The sequence below is a fragment of the Neofelis nebulosa genome, chromosome 4 (assembly GCF_028018385.1).
Source record: "Neofelis nebulosa isolate mNeoNeb1 chromosome 4, mNeoNeb1.pri, whole genome shotgun sequence".
Lineage (NCBI taxonomy): Eukaryota > Metazoa > Chordata > Mammalia > Carnivora > Felidae > Neofelis > Neofelis nebulosa.
In genome coordinates, this window is record NC_080785.1 from 90,802,082 (window position 1) to 90,819,698 (window position 17,617).

Consider the following 17,617-nt stretch of genomic DNA (forward strand, 5'->3'; position numbering starts at 1 on the left):
GCAGTCCCTGCCTCCTCAGGGCTGTCTTCCCCGGGGGCCCCGACTCTCCTCGGCCCTGCCCTCAGCCCCTGCTTCTCTCAAGCCACGTACCTTCCCCAGAGGGTGCATCTGTACCTACGGTCTCAAGGCCTGTGTCTCCACTGATGACTGTCAAAGCTCCATTCCCAGCCCACACCTCTCTCCTGACCTCTGGGTCCAAACGTGCAATGCCACCAACCGAACATCTCTATGCGGACCTTCCTCGGATACAGGGATGCCTAGTTTTACTGCATTTCCCTTTGTTGAACTTTGCACAAACTGTGCTTTTTTTTTTTTTTTTTTTTACAAACTGAGGCTGTGTGGCAACGCTGCGGTGAACAAGGCCATTGGCACCATTTTTCCAATGGCACGTGTTTACTTCATGCCTCTGGGTCACATTTTGGTAATTCTTGCAATATTTCAATCTTTTCATTATTATTATATTTGTTGTCAGCGATCTTTGATGTTACTATTGTAATAATTGTTTTGGGGTGCCACGAACCGCCATACGAGATCGCAAACTAGGTGATAAACACGTGTATTGATTGCTCCACTGACCAGCTGTTCCCTGGTTCTCTCCCTCTCCTCGGGACTCCCTATTCCCTGAAACACGACAATTATTAAAATCAAGGGACACCTGGGGGGCTAAGTTGTTTAGGTATCTGACTCTTTGTTTCAGCTTAGGTCATGATCTCACGGTTTGTGAGATCGAGCCCCACATTGGGCTCTGTGCTGACAGTGTGGAGCCTGCTTGGGATTCTCTCTCTCTTTCTCTCCCTCTCTCTCTGCTCCTCCTGCATGCTCTCACTCTCACAAATAAATAAATAAACTTAAAAAAAAATATCGAAACCAGGCCAGTGAATAACCCTACAATAGCTTGTAAGTGTTCAAGGGAAAAAAAAGTCACACGTCTTTCATTTGAAACCAAAAGCTAGAAACGATTAAACTTAGTGAGGAAGGCCTGTGGAAAGCCAAGACAGGCCAAAAGCTAGGCCCCTCGCACCACACAGTTAGCCAAGTTGTGAACGCAAAGGAAAAGTTCTTGAAGGAAATTAATTCCAGTTGAACACATGAATGACGAGAAAGCAAAACAGCCTTGTTGCTGCTAAGGAGAAAGTTTGAGTGGTCTTGGACAGAAGATCAAACCAGCCACGACATTCCTTTAAGCAAAGCCTAATCCAGAGCAAGGCCCAACTCTCTTCAATTCTATGTAGGCTGAGAGAGGCGGGGAAGTGACAGAAAAAAACATTTGAAGCTAGCAGAGGTTGGTTCATGAGGTTTAAGGAATCTCCATAACATAAAAGTGCAGGGTGAAGCAGAAGGTGCTGATGTAGAAGCTGGAGTAACTCTCCGGAAGATCTAGCTGAGATCATTAATGAAGGTGGCTACACTAAACAACAGATTTTCAGTGCAGGTGAAGCAGCCTTCTCCTGGAAGAAGATGCCATCTGGGACTTTCATAGGGAGAGGGAAGTCAATGCCCGGCTTTAAAGCTTTGAAGGACTGGCTGACTCTCCTGTTAAGGCAGCTGGTGACTTTAAGTTAAAGCTAATGCTCATCTATGATTCCGAAAATCCTAGCGTCCTTAAGAATCACACTAAATCTACTCTGCCTGTGCTCTCTAACCAATACAACAAAACCTGGATGACGGCACTCTGTTTACAACATAGTTTTCTGAGTATTTGAAGCCCACTGTTGAGACCTACTACTCAGAAAAGATGCCTTCCAAAATATGACTGCTTATTAAAAAAATTTTTTTTAATGTTTATTTTTGAGAGAGAGAGAGACAGACAGAGGACAAGTGGGGGAGGGGCAGAAAGAGAGAGAGAGAGACAAACACAGAATCTGAAGCAGGTTCCAGGCTCCAAGCTGTCAGCACAGAGCCTGATGCAGGCTCAAACTCATGGACTGTGAGATCATGACCAGAGCTGAAGTCGGATGCTTAACCGACTGAGTGCCCCAGGTGCCCCAGAATAGGATTGCTTATTGACAATGAATCTGGTCACCCCAGAGCTTTGATGTAGGTACAATGAGGTTCATGTTGTTCTTATGACTGCTAACACAACATACATTCTGTAGCCTATGGATCAAGGAATCATTGTGTCTTTCAGGTCTTATTATTTAAGAAATAGACTTCATAAGGCTATAGCTGCCATAGATTGTAATTCCTCTGATGGATCTGGGTAAAGTTAACTGAAAACCATTTGGAAAGAATTCACTATTAAGTGAATTAAGAGGGGTTCGAGACTGTAGTGGAGGAAGTAACTGCAGACAGGTGGAAACAGCAGAACTAGGACGAGAAGATGGAATGAGATGAGAATGAGGAGCCTGAGGACGGGGCTGCATGGCCACGATCTCATGATGGAACTTTAATGGATGAGGAGTTGCTTCTGATGCATGAACAGAGAAAGTGGTTTCCTGAGATGGAATCTACTCCTGGGGAAGATGCCCAGAAAATAGTTGAAATGACGACAGAGGATTTAGAATATTGTATAAATTGGGGCGGCTGGGTGGCTCAGTCAGTTTAGCATCCAACTTCAACTCAGGTCATGATCTCACAGTTCATGAGTTCGAGCCATGCATTGGGCTTGCTGCTGTCAGCACAGAGCCTGCTTCGGATCCTCTGTCCCCCCCCTCTCTGCCCCACCCCCGCTCACGCTGTCTCTCTTACACAAATAAATAAACGTTAAAAAAAAAGAGAACATTACATAAATTTAGTGGCAGGGTTTGAGAGGGCTGATTCCAATTCTGAAGTGGGTAAAATGCTATCAAACAGCATGGGAAGCTGCAGAGAAATCGTTTTTGAAGAATCCATCAATGTGGCAAACTTTGTTTGTTGTTGTCTTACTTTAAAAATTGCCACATGGCACAAAAACAGACACTCAGATCAACGGAACAGAATAGAGAACCCAGAAATGGACCCACAATGTATGGCCAACTAATCTTTGACAAAGCAGGAAAGAATATCCAATGGAATAAAGACAGTCTCTTCAGCAAGTGGTGCTGGGAAAACTGGACAGCGACATGCAGAAGAATGAACCTGGACCACTTTCTTACACCATACACAAAAATAAACTCAAAATGGATGGAAGGAAGCCATCAAATCCTAGAGGCAAAAACTCTTTGACCATGAAGTTGCTTCATGGCAACTTCTTACTCAACACGTCTGCAGAAGCAAGGGAAGCAAAAGCAAAAATGAGCTATTGGGACCTCATCAAAGTAAAAAGCTTCTGCACAGCAAAGGAAACAATCAGCAAAACTAAAAGGCAACTGACAGAATGGGAGAAGATATTTGCAAACAACATATCAGATAAAGGGTTAGTATCCAAAATCTATAAAGAACTTACCAAACTCAACACCGAAAAAACAAATAATCCAGTGAAGAAATGGGCCAAAGACACGAATAGACACTTTTCCAAAAGAGACATCCAGATGGCCAACCGACACATGAAAAAATGCTTAACATCACTCATCATCAGGGAAATACAAATCAAAACCACAATGAGATACCACCTCACACCTGTCAGAATGGCTAAAATTAACAACTCAGGCAACAACAGATGTTGGCGAGGATGCAGAGAAAGAGGATCTCTTTTGCATTGTTGGTGGGAATGCAAGCTGGTGCAGCCACTCTGGAAAACAGTGTGGAGGGTCCTCAAAAAATTAAAAATAGAACTATCCTGCGACCCAGCAATTGCACTACTAGGTTATTTACCCAAGGGATACAGGTGTGCTGTTTCGAAGGGGCACATGCACCCCCATGTTTATAGTAGCACTATCAACAACAGCCAAAGTCTGGAAAGAGCCCAATGTCCACTGATGGATGAATGGATACAGAAGATGTGGGCATATATATATATATACATATATATATATATATATATATATGTATATATATATATACACACATATATATATATATATACACACACACACACACACACAATGGGGTATTACTCGGCAATCAAAAAGAATGTAATCTTGCCATTTGCAACTATGTGGATGGAACTGGAGGGTATTATGCTAAGCGAAATTAGTCAGAGAAAGACAAATATCATATGACTTCACTCATATGAGGACTTTAAGAGACAAAACAGATGAACATAAGGGAAAGGAAATAAAAATAATATAAAAACAGGGAGGGGGACAAAGCAGAAGAGACTCATAAATATGGAGAACAAACTGAGGGTTACTGAAGGGGTTGTGGGAGGGGGGTGTGCTAAATGGGTAAGGGGCACTAAGGAATCTACTCCTGAAATCATTGTTGCACTATATGCTAATTTGGATGCAAATTAAAAAAATTAAATTTAAAAAAAATTGCCAGTCACCCAACCTTCAGTAACCATCAACTCAAGGCAAGACCCTCCACCAGCAGAAAGATTATGTCTCATTGAAAGCTCAGATTGAAAAAAAAAAAAAGAAAGCTCAGATGATGATTAGCACATTTTATAGCAATAAAGTATTTTTAAATTAAGGTGTATACATTGTTTTCTTTAGACACAATGCTATTACACACTTCACAGACTACAGTGTAGTGTGTACATAACTTTTATATGCATTGGGAAACCAAAAAATTCATGTGACTTGCTTTATCGTGATATTTGCTTCATTGTGGCAGGACCCGAACCTTCAATATGTTTGAGGCATGCCTGTACTTCATACTCCAATGACTTCCCAGTTTAATTCATCCTCTCCTCCCCACCCTAAACTCTGGCCCTTTCTATCCTCCTCTTGAGAAAGTGAGAGGACCGGTCAACATCCAGTTGTCCAAGTCTGGACCAGTCTTCTCTTGCATTGCAAGCTGTGTGTGCAATGAACACTAGAGTCCTGTGGTGTGTTCCTCCCTAGTATTTCTCCCCGCTGGCTCCTTCTGCACATGTCCACGACTGCTGCCTGGGTACAGGACGTCACCACAGCTCACCTGAATTATGCAAAAACACCCTCACTGCTTCCTGAGTGGCCCCTCAAGCCATCCTTTACACTGGGGGCAGCTCAAAGCTGCTCCTTTAACAGCCCCATGGGGCTTTCAGGATGGACTCCCAGTCCCTACACTTAGCACACCCAGTGGAACTTTCTAATATGGCCCTGTCCGCCTCTCCCCACATGCAAATACGATTGTACATTCTGGTCCCTTCGCCTGGGACCCTCTTCCCACACTCAAAATGTTAAAAAACAATTGTGTTAAAATATATATAACATTTACCATTGTAATCAAGTTTTCTTTGTCTAGATTATTCCTACTTATCCCTCAAATTCAGCTCACGTGTGACCCCTTCTGAAAAACCTTTTCTGAGTTCTCAGGCTGAGGTAGGTGCCTGTCTTTTGTGCTACAAATATCTTGGCTCTTATCCCATTGCATTCTGTGTTAGCTTATGTCTCTTTTTACAGACTCCCTAAGAGTCTGTGTCTTATTTAATCTTGCATCCCCAAGGCTTCAGTGTACGGTTGTACAGGTTATGCACTGCACTAGGATGTCTGATTGAGGAAGTAGGTGACGAAGACCATTAGCCAATTGTGCACTCTAGGATGGGGCTGTATCCAGGCCTTTTTCTATCTTGCACAGGGATGCCATAGGAGACATCAGAGGGCCCTATGTATCCTCAGGCCTTGTTATCGAATTGGCACATAGTATTATAGTAGGTGCTAATTAAATGTTAAATTGAGTGCAGACAGGTGGATGGATGTTCTATGCAAAGGTACCAGAGGAAGACACGGTGGGTAAGCTGGGATAATGGCATGGTACTGGACGACTGATTTAGGGGGTTTGGAGCCAGTTTGTAGAGGGTCTCTTATGTTGGGCTAGGGGCCTAACTCTTAATCCAGTAGGCAATGAGGAACCTTTGAGAATTTTTGAGAGGACTGTGACTTAGAATCACAAAATACTCAGGCTTGAAAATGGGACTCAGAGAAGTGAAGTGACTTGTTCAGGTCACACAGAAAGTTTGTGGCCAAGTCCGGGCTTGAATTGGCTTTTTTTTTTTTTGCTCCTGGCTCAGTGCTGGCTCTTCTATACTGCTCCCAGAGAAGTCTGCCTGAACGGAGGTGGAGCCCTCCCAGCCTCCAAGAAAAGTCTTCACAGCCTTCCTGAAACACACCCCTGGCGACAGAGGGCAGGGGGACGACGGCCCGGCTGGCTGGAGGTGAGAAAGGAGGACGAGGCTGCAGTGAGCCTCCTTCTGGCCCACCCCTTGTCCGCCTTCAGATCTGTCTGCTTGAAGGTGGGCACATCACCCATTAGCTTTCTGCTCTTCACACAAGGCAAGCGTTCTGGTTTTTTGAGCCCTTTTTGTTTTGTTTTCTCCGTAAGAAGGATTTCCCTCCTTGAGACACTTTTGGTTGCTCTTCTTTGGGCCCTGGCTAATTTTTTTCAGACTCTTTCAGAACCACCTTCTGCCCTATAGCAGGTCTTAATGAGCACGTGTGGAGTTGGCTTCCATGGAGTGTGGACACTGATCTAACCCGGGGTCTCCCCGAAGGCTGGTCTCCCGCGAGAATGCTTGGTGCCGTGTCTCACCCTGCCGGGACCACGTGTATCATCGGACATCTGTGGTGTTCATGCTAGGATCTTCTGTAACTCCTGATTCTCCTTCTGGCTTATTCCTCACGAGCCCCTTGTCCAGCTCTCCTCGTCCGGTTTCTTGGTACCTCCGTTCTGGACTCTGAAGCAGTGACTTTATCCTTGTCCTTTTTCAACTTCATTTCTCTAGTGTTTCAGAGAGATTGGACATCTCGGCCTTTATTGCCAGTTATAAGGGCTCCGTCCTTTGGCGCACACAACAATGACATGATCGTCACATATGTATCAAATGCGTGCTCTGCTCCAGACATTGCGCTTGCTGCTTTGTAGCGCTCTTAACCCTCACACGATGCCACAGGGTGGAGCTATTATCAGCTCCGTTTTATAGATGTGGAAAATTGAGACACACTAGATCAAGCAACTTGCCCAAAGCCACCCAGCTGAGATCTGTAGGCAGGTGGGGATCCCACAGCTTGTGCTTCTGTTGAGACACCTGGTGCTGCCTCTGCAAACAAGCTTGGAGGCACTCTGCGAGGTCACTGATAAAAGAGAGACTCACACTCCGTGCGAGCAGGTCCAGGGGCCACCAACCGTCACTCTCCGGCTGGATCTTCCCTAACCTGCTCCGTCCCTAACAATTCGAGAGAACACAGCTTGCCCACAAGGCCCACCTGTTTGACAGGTAACTCCCCTCCTTGACACCTGTGTCTAAAGCTTTCTAGTGTATCGCAAGAGGCTCTTTTCATTGATCTGGCATAATGAGCTCTGTACAAAGTCATCATAATTTCCAGAGAGCAGTGACAAATTAAATTGATGGATGATGTCAGTCCACAGCTTTACTAGGGATGAACTTAAGTGTAATTAACGATCATTAATTAACAGAACACTTTTTCCCTTTAAATATATAAATGAGGCAGGCTCCACACTTATCCCCTGTCTGCCTTCACGATGCCCGACCGAGAAGGCTACAGGCTCTGTCATAAGCCCGTCCTAGGTGTTCCAAGTAGAGGCTGTCAGCATTTGAAGATATTTGCCTTCTGCTTCCTGTCCTCCTTTCCAGTTTGGTCCCTGAGCTGTCCAGCCCATGGGTAACCTTTTCTGACTCTTGGGTAAAGACTGAGATTAAAACAAAAAAAATGAACCAAAAGATTCTGATGCTTCACGGGCCCCCTGCAGCTAGCTCTCCCCCACCCCATCAAAGGGGTGCCATTCTCTTTGGATTTCCTCTTTTCCTCCAGTGGTCAGCTCCCAATGACCTCTGTGCCTCTGTGAGCAGCTATTCCCTGAGCCGAGGCCTGGCTGTTTGAGGCAGGGAGGTTCACCGGGGGCCTGCCTCCCAGGGCCGAGGGGCTGGCCTGGGGCCTCACACCCCCTGGGCAAACTGTTTGAGCTTTTGATGATTTACCTCAATGCTTCTCTTCACTGGGGCGGAAAATTGAGAGATGACCGCATAACTGAGGAATATTTCCCTGTTACCGTTTCCTGAGACCCAACTTGGCTCAGCTCTCAGGGACAGCAAAGTGTCCCCTGTCAGGCATATGTAGTGCTTTCAGGTCCTGGGTTCCCTCTTGGAGTTTGGGTTTCTCACCCCATCATTCCACTTCTCTGTCCCATTCCCCCCTCATTCCCCAAATTCCCAGACTCGATGCCCAGGAACAAAGCCAGAGAGTAAACATGGTTTCCTGTGGTGACAGGGACAAGGGGGAGGGGGGGACAGGCAGCTGCCAGCTGCCAGTGCCCGACACTCACCATGCTTTGTCCCTTGATCCCTTCGCAGAAAAGACCGTGTGCTGTTTGCTGCTGGAGGTAAGTAGATTGTCTTTGGGCGTTTTGAATGGCTTTGAGATGCTGTTGGCAGAGTTCTGGCCGCTGAGACAGGCTTTTGTTTTCACCTGTCCTAATGATGTCCTGGAATTGGAGGGTGGAGATGCTGGAGAGGGAGAAGGTCTACACATTGAACCGTGTCTTCTCTCTACAGAGGAAGAAAGAATAGAACTCAGCACAGGCAAAGAGAAAAATGCTTATCTGGCTGGGTCGGCACCCCCGAAGCCCCAGTCCTGACTCCGATTTGTCTTGACATTCGCTCCTCTCTCCCCAACAAGCAGCAATGTCATCCTGAATGTCTGTATCAAATGACACGTGAAACTAATATACCAAGCTTCTCGCAGGAGGCATTTACCAGGCTATCCTTCTGCGAAACCACTTCCATAGGATGAGCAGAGGGGACACCAGCTGTCATCAGAACACAGTGGGATAACCACACAGCCAATCCCCAGACAGCTACTCAGAGGCCACAAGGTCCCTCAGGGCAGTGAGTAGGGCAGGACTCCCAAGAGAACAAACAGGAAATTCTTGAACCTGAACCCCTCCCACCGCGCCCCCGCCCCTCTCTGCAGAAGCAGAAAGGTCTGAAGGACCAGCAGGGCTGAATAAAAGGGTCTTTGAGTGCCAGAAAGTGGCTTGGCATCTGTCCATGGGACACTGTGGCCTCTCCAGGGCTCACCAAGGTCCAGGGCCACCGCTGTTGGGCCAGGACCTGAGGGAGGGCATCAGTGCTTGAGGGAGAAGTCACAGATGTGCGCCTGGGTTTAGGTGGACAGGCACAGCCTCTTGAGGTTCCACAGAAAATCCCAGAGCTCCAGATGAACATCCTCACTTGCTCTCACTTGCTCAGCCCCTGAGATCTCAACTCAATGGGCAGGATGAGGACACTGACCAAGAAAACAGGTGCATGGGGTAAAGTTCTTAACTGTTATAGGTCTACAGATTTGATCCAAGCTAAGGACCCCCTCTCAAGAAAAATGCATAATTATAGGAAAGAATCCTGGACCCCCAAAAGATGAAGGCTCTGAAATCCTAAGTCCCCTCTCGCTTTCTGGTGCCTACGATAGGGCCCCACATTATCATTAGTGCTTCATTCATGTGTTGAATAAATAAATGAAATTATAACAGATGTCCTGTGCCTGGCTGGCTAGGTTGGTAGAACATGCGACTCTTGATCTCAGGGTTGTAAGTTTGAGCCCGAGAGTGGGTGAAGAGATTACTTAAAAATAAAATCTTTAAAAAAAAAATGTCCTGATGGGAAGAACAAGAGATCACAAATCTGGAAATACGTGTTGAACGTGATAATGAACAAGGTAGAAGGCAAAGATGGCAGTCCACAGTGTCCTTCCATCTCCAAGCTGGGGATCAGCCTTTTCTCATTACTGAGACCTTTCTGGCAGTTATTCCAGGCACCTTGACCTGGGAGAAGAAAGCAAGACCAACCTGACCATCAGGAATGGGACTCTGGGGTTCCTCTGTGTTCCCTCATACCAATGGGCTGCCAGGTTGTCTCAAAGCAGATTGACTCTAGTCCTCTGATTAAGTGGGAATTGGGGGGAAAGTGGATTTTTGAGCATCATCTGGTTGTTTGGTTCTTTGGCCTGACCAGTGCCTGTAGGTTGCCTACACTGAATAACTTTACTGGGTAAGTTTTCTTCATTGAATCAGAGCTGACCTTGCATACATGTTCAGTCCCTAGCACCATCCTGCAAGTCTTGAAAACCAAGAGCTGATCCCAGGGCATCTTCTGTGATGTAGTGGGAGAACCTTGGGCTGCGAGCCAGAGATCTAGGCTCCGACTGCAACCACACCACATTATTAAGCTTATGATCTGGACTTCACCACTTACACATTCTCAGTTTCCATGTCTTTATCTGTAAATGAAGTGGGTCCCTAGGTGGCCACTAAGGTCTCTTTCTTCTGCATTACCATAAATACAAGACATACTTACACCAGCGCCTTCTCTTCTCATCCCTCATGATTCCTGAATATCATGGCAATAATTACAGCTGAAGTATTGAAATATTTTACTCAGGCAGGATCTTCCTTGGAGGAATTCATCCTTTGTGAAGTTGTACTGGCCTTTACGACTCCTGTGAGACAGGCAGGAAGCTGCTAGACGTCTCCACCCTCCTCACGGGTGACTGGCCAAAGAAGACCCAGAGGGGCGAAGTGACTCGCCAAGGTCAGGGCCAATGGCTAAGCGAGGAATGGGCCTCCGTGCTGTGTGCAGGGGCCTAGCCAGTTCTCAGGAAGGCAGGAAATGGGGTGTACTGTGACCAAGATTTGAAGCCAGGAAACTAGGAAGTGCGGGACTTAGCATCACGGAAGGTTAGGACTGGATCGAAAGTCACCTGGTCTGATCTTGCTGATGGGGGAGGTCAGAGAGGTTATCAGTCGGGAGCCTGCAGGGCAGAGCTAGTTGGGGGCAACATAACTCTGTCTGTCCTTGGGAAGTGTCCTGTTTAGCAATTTGTTTTTTGGCAGGGGTTTCCAAAATTAAAATATGACTTTGATTTTTACCACTACTGTTTGGGAACTTTCTTCATTTACTCACTTGCTTATCACTTGCTCAAGCTGACCAAGTGGGTAGGGGGAAAGGATGTGCAGAAACAAATATTCCTCAGCTCTGGTGGAAGAAAAGCTTTGAAAATGAGAAATTTTGTTTTGCTGAACTAAGAGTTAAAAATAATACTAGTAAATGGAGAGAGACAAATACCATATGATTTCACTCATATGTGGAGTTTAGGAAACAAAACAGACGAGCAAAGAAAAAAAGAGACAACCCAAAAAACAGACGCTTAACTACGGAAAACAAACTAATGGTTACCAGAGGTTGGGGGCGGGGTGCAGGGAGTGGGTGAAAGAGGTGATGGGGATTAAGGAGTGCACCTGTCATGATGAGAACTGAGTGATGTATAGAATTGTTAAATCACTATATGTACACCTGAAACTAATATAACACTGTATGTTAACTATACTGGAATTATAATTTTAAAATACCACTACCATTACTTACTACTACTAATGCATGTAAACAAAGACCAATCACAAGGAAGGGTGCCATTATGGACAAAATGAATGAGCCAGACCAGTGATTCTAAAGTCGTCCTCTCTGTTTAGTGACCCAGTCAGCACATTCTACCGCTAAATTCACAGAAAAAAGGAAATCAACGGATATGCTTTTATCTTGGTTTTATATTTTAGTTCCATAAATTTTTTGCAGATGACCAATTGGAGAACAAATTGTATATGAGAGAATGTTCATCAAAACCTGAAAATAGCCTTTCACCCTTAATTTTTTTTTCATGTGTGATTTTGTATTGTAATAAACAGATTAAAGCAGTATTTCCTACTTGACCCGTTCCTTATTGTTCATACCAAAGTAAATCCATCACTATTTCAAGGTATTCCACAAAGAGACCCGTACTTCTGTCCCCTGAGCTTCGAGAACAAGCTTGCCAGCCGCTGGTGCAGGCGAGAAAGGCTGTGTACGAATTTCAAGTGGGGAACTAGGGTCACCGTGATCAGAGCTTCCCCTAGGAGGCGAGTTTCACACTTCACTTGCCGAAGCTTTTGAAAATGGTAGAGCTGATGTCCTGGGTAGCGCAGAGTGAGCGGATGTTTCAGAAAGACCCAATTCCCATTCAATCTGTGTTTCTCTAGTCTGTGAATACCCGCCTGTGGATAACTTACACAGTTTTGTCTTTTGGTGGAGAGGCAGTGGGCTGGCGATAGGAACGGTGTCTTGGCTTCTTGTAAAAATATATTTCTGTGCAGGTGCAATGTCCCGGGTAAAGTGTTCCAGATTTATATCACAATCATTCTGATACAAGTCCTCACCTGCCCTGGGATTACTTATTTTTTTCTGTTTTGGTCAAGGGAGGGCCTAAGGTAGATCCTTATAATTTTTCTTTTTTTTTTTTTTTTAATTTTTTTTTTTAACGTTTTATTTTATTTTTGAGACAGAGAGAGACAGAGCATGAGCGGGGGAGGAGCAGAGAGAGAGGGAGACACAGAATCGGAAGCAGGCTCCAGGCTCTGAGCCATCAGCCCAGAGCCCGACGCGGGGCTCGAACTCACGGACCGCGAGATCGTGACCTGAGTTGAAGTCGGACGCTTAACCGACTGAGCCACCCAGGCGCCCCTCCTTATAATTTTTCTAATTCCATTTGCCCTGCCCAGTAAGAGTTTATAGGACATTGTATTTTTTATTCACTATTAAAATATTTTATAGACTTTTTTTTTTAATTAGAGAGGTTGAGAGAGAGAGAGAGAGAGAGAGCGTGCGCACATGAGCAGGGGAGAGCAACAGAGGGGGAAAGAGAAAGAATCTCAAGCAGGCTCCATTCACGCTTAGCCCCAATGCAGGGCTTGATCCCATGATCCTGGGATCATGACCTGAGCCAAAAACAGGAGTCAGATGCTCAACCGACTGAGCCACCCTGGTGCCCTTAAAATATTTTATAGACTTGAAAAAAAAATTTTTAGAGAAAAAGAGGCTTTTTCTCTAATTTTTCTCATTCTTTGTTAATGTACATAGATGTATTAGCAAAACTGTAATTAATTGATATTTTGGAGTATTCTTTTTTTAACAAACATTATTCTGTTTATACATTACTAATTCCCATATACTGGTCATTTTAAATGGTGAAGTTATATTCAATCATTGCTCTACATTATTTAGCCCCTCTCTTATTATCTATTTACCATCTGGCTTTGTTTTTTTTTTTAAACAATTTATTTAAAAAGTGTTTTAGGATTATTTCTTTGAGGTATAGTTCCCAAAGTGAAAGACTGCAATAGCTGATAGCTCTTGCAACACATTCTTTCCAGACAGAAAGACCAAACCAATCTGTTGTGCTAATGCTAATATGAGTACCACTTACCTGCTAAAGTGGAAACAGAAAATCACTGTGAGAACACACCTGTAGAATTAAGTGCCCACTACACCAAGAACAACCTCGGTGACTGATCTTGAATCAGCAACCTCTGGTCTCACCCCTCTGTCCTCTGGCCAACACTACTAATAATTTACTAAGAACTTCCAATATACCAGGCACTCTACTAAACTCTTGATTTATCTTATAGCATTTAATTCTTACAGTACCCTAAGAGAGATATTATTATTTCGATTCTACAGATAAAAAAACAGCCTCAGAGACGCGAGTGTTGCCCAAGGTTACAGAACTAGAAAACATCAGAGCCTGTGATCTGATCTCTACCACCCTGAAATCTTGGAAGATGTGGCAGTGGATGGGGAGAGCCTCAGGACACCCCCTGCCCTCCCACCCACTGTGCATGGGAATTTCAGCGGGGCATCCCCGCTCCTCTAGAGAAAGGAAAAGAGACACCTGTCAGCAGTCAGCAACTCCACTCCACAACCTGAGACCTTAGCCTCAGGGTGTTGGGGACCCCAGGCCCAAAGAAATGAAAAACCAAACCCTTTTACTTTTTTTGCCTATCTACCAAAAGAAGTCCAGACCATGGCCTCGGCAGCTGGCCACCTGCTTCACCATAAATGCCTTAAGCATCCAGGTGGGACTCCAGGGCACACGGCTGTGTGGAGGGCTCGTAGACACTGCCTCCCAGCATTCTGGAAATCTCTGGTAGGTGTGGGAAGCTTGGAGTCTCCACAATCCTCTCCCCTTCCTTCCTGCGGGCCAAATCCACCAGGTTCTCAGGCAATTCTGTTTCAGAAAAAATTTGGACCTCCCCCACCTCGTGCTTATTCACGGAGGTATTTTCATACTCACAACATCAATATCCTGCGTTGAAAACGTCAGCCCAGATGCCTCAGGAATGGCTGAGCCAGCCACCAACACCCGGTGCGGCTCCCTGTACCAGCCTTAGAAAGAACTTGTCGGGAATTTTCCAATACGGTTTTTAGGGGACCAATCCCCTCCCAACAGACTTTGAGCACCACCGTCACCTGTGGCCTGCCACGGTTGTATAAACTCACCCGGGCTTAGGCTAGCACCTGACCTTCTCATTTGACAGTATACACTCTCTTTCAGCCCCCACCTCTGAGGGCAGGAACTTGGCCAATCATTAGCTGGGCTCTATTTTATCAATGGATTCTATCTGCATTCGCAACCGCAGTCAGGATGCCTTCCATAAAGGACAACTCTGAATTCCAAGGGACCTTCTTCCAAAAGCAAACGAGCTGGCAGGTGAGGCACACGGCATAGCCCTCGGCATGGGGGAAACCACATAGGAACTGCGCTAGTTGTATCCTGCGGCCACTTAGGGAGGGAGCTAGTCCCCAGTTCACAGCTGTGGACACTGAGGCAGACTGCCTTTGAGAAGCTCTGAAGTCACAAGGCTATTAAGTGGAAGTGTGGGGGCTAGAATCTGAGCTTGTGGTCTCATTTGCCACAATTGTACTGAAACACTAAATATAGTGCTATGGTGGTTAGAGGAGGCATATTGAATCAGCCTTCCTCAGCAGGGGAGGAAATGAAGACACAGCAAAGTCAAGTGACTGGCAGGCAGAGCCGTGCCAAGCAGTTCCTATGCCAGGAGTGCTGTGAGCTCCTCTGGAGTGCCTCCTCCTTCTCAGGCCAGAGTACCTATCTCTTTAAAAGACTGCAGGGTCTGAGTGGCTGGGGAAGTGCTCCTTAAGGCATGGGTGCCTGCCTCCAATTAGCTTATACAAGGTCTTTACCCTCTTCACTTCCTACGCACAACCAGGCAACAGGCACTGTCCAGAGCACTTTGATAAATGCCACTGTGGGTCGGTGGCTCATGCCAGCTCGGTGCTCAAATCGCTCCAGGCTCTGTGTTGGTTTCTCAGTCATCTGGTCACCCTGTGCCCATTCATTCAGGAGGAGAAGAGCATTCTTGAGTGCCTGTGTGTCAGGCACCTTGCAAGCTCCTTTTACCCTTTCCAGCTCATGTAACCTACCCCACAACCCCGCAAAATGGATGCTGTTCACCTCCTTGTTATAGACGGGGGAAATTAAAGCTTAGCGAGATTATGAAACAAGACCAAGGCCATGCAGACCTCAGCATTTGGAAGGAGAGCCCAGGTCTGGCCGGCCCAAGTGAATGCTCTTCCCATCATGCCACCCTGCTCGGATATCCTCCTCCCTCTACACCTTCAGGCAATGCAGGTTCTGCCACGATTCTTGACAAAGCACTTCCCCAATTTCAGAGCTGGCCTGAGACACAACCCTGAACACAACCCTGAGACACAACCTGGCCTGAGACACAACCCTGAGACACAATCTGAATTTAGATAACTTGAGATTCTCTTCATCTTCCCGTCTACAAGTATTCCCCCCTCACCTATTCTTTTGTTGGTTATTTATATTAAGGTGCAAAATTCTGGCATCATCCACTGCTAGGCATGATGTGGGGAGTCCCAGGGACTTTCCAGGGCCCTGAAATATTTCCATCAGCCCTCAGGGATGAGCCCCCAGTCCTTACTCGGCACCGAATCTAGCTCGAAGAAAAAAACCACAGCAAATAGAGACCTCGGGGGATATAAGCACATGTACACACACTGCTGGGGTACTTTCAAGGGATGACATTTCTCTGGAGACCAACCTGGTGATAATGACAAAAACTAAAAAGGAATTCACAGCCTTTAATCTGGTAATCTGATAGTTGTAGTCTGGAAAGTCCACCTCAAGAAAATAATCCCCTACCCCCCAAAAGTTCAAAGATATTCTCAGTGATGCTGTTTACAATAATAAAAAAATATCACAATTGACCTGAATGATCTAAAATAAAACAATTTAAAATGACAGGAATGACGGTTATCTCTACCTAAGGAAAGGTGTGCATGAGATAGTATGCCCAAATCCACAAGGAAATTATAAATATAACAAATAATATGTAAACATGGATCATTATAAAAACAAAAATGGAATATATATGTGTATATATATATATTAATACGTGATGTAGATAGATGAGAAAAAAAAGGGAAGGATGTGGGTGGACTGCTTAATAGGCTCTGTTTGGTTAAAGCTCTTTAAATCCATATAAGAAAAAGATAAAACAAGCAAACAATAACAACTACGGCAACACTAATCCATCCTTAACCAGAGAGGGCAAAGGAGAGAACACAGGTGCAGATACAAAGGTAGGAAGGAGTAAAACGTGTTCAAGTCAACTTCACTCATTCATTCATTCATTCATTCATATTTAAAGTATTTCCTTGACACATAACTGTGTGCCAGGCCCTGGGATATGATGGTGGAGATAAGACACTGTCACTGCCAGAGGGTTCCCTCAGGGTGGGGACACATTCTCCAAATCTTGGGCTGGCCACCACTTGAGCACCCTGGGTGGTGGAGGAAGGCTCCCCCTCAGAGGCCGGCTTCTGGCTGAAGGGCCTGAGGTAAGTGAATTGCACTCCAGCTTCACGGGACTCTGCCTACAGCCAGAGACCCGATTCTCTTAATAATATCAGGCCTTTTGGGGAGCCTGGGTGGCTCAGTCGGTTGAGTGTCCGACTTTTGATTTTGGCTCAGGTCATGATCCCAGGCTCATGGGATCAAGCCCTGTGTTGGGCTCCACGCTGAGCGTGCTTGAGATTCTCTCTGTCTCTGTCTCTGACTCTCTTCCTCCACCTCCTCCCCTGCTGGTGTGCGTACTCTCTCTAAAATAAAAAAAATAATAATATCAGGCCTTTGGTTGTCCTAGCTGTTTCCATGTGCCCAGAGCCAACGTGATAGCAGAGGGGGTGAGAAGGGACCCCCCGCATGGTATTAACTTCTCCATCAGAGTAACTGCCCAACATACCCACCGCACAAGCCACGTGAGTTCAAACACAAGAGCCACCGAGGCTTGGGTGGAAACTGGTGGCTTCCAGCTTTAGGATATGCTTGTTGGATTCTACCTTAAGATGGCACAGCTGACATCCTCCCCACCCTTGGGGGTACCAAAGGGACAGGTGTGACAGGCAGCCGGAAGTTGGGTGAAGCAGGAGGCAGAGGCTGGTGTGTCTTTGGGGAGAGGATTCACAGGCAGGGATTCCCAGTGTCTCAAACACCTGAACAGCCGGACCAAATCTTCCCAATACTGTCTTACGGCAACATCAGGAAGCTTTCCCCGGATGCCTTGGGCTAAGCATATAAAAAAATCCTCGTACACACCACAAGCCAGGGAGGGAGGATCCTCATGCACAAGGTAGAAAAAGTGTCCGGGCCGTACCTATATCTCAGAGACCACTTGGTGCCGCAGAGTGCTCTTCAGTCTTGGGACAGCAGGGCCAAGGCCCCCAAATCTGTACTTTTTAAAAGGTCCC

The 17,617-nt window shown here is 45.9% G+C and overlaps 1 protein-coding gene across 12 annotated transcripts in view; it reads right to left on the minus strand.

The window, feature by feature from the left end:
- ATXN7L1 (ataxin 7 like 1) overlaps positions 1–17,617 on the minus strand; it is a 248,477-nt gene that overhangs the window by 48,050 nt on the left and 182,810 nt on the right. For 10 of the 12 annotated variants that reach the window (XM_058725362.1, XM_058725361.1, XM_058725359.1 and 7 more), the window contains one exon: positions 8,284–8,506. In XM_058725362.1, the coding sequence (XP_058581345.1) occupies positions 8,284–8,506 (223 nt within the window). Of the gene's footprint in view, positions 1–8,283; positions 8,507–12,054; positions 12,263–14,114; positions 16,175–17,617 lie in introns of those variants that run through there. The other 2 variants (XM_058725371.1, XM_058725369.1) reach the window with 2 other exon arrangements.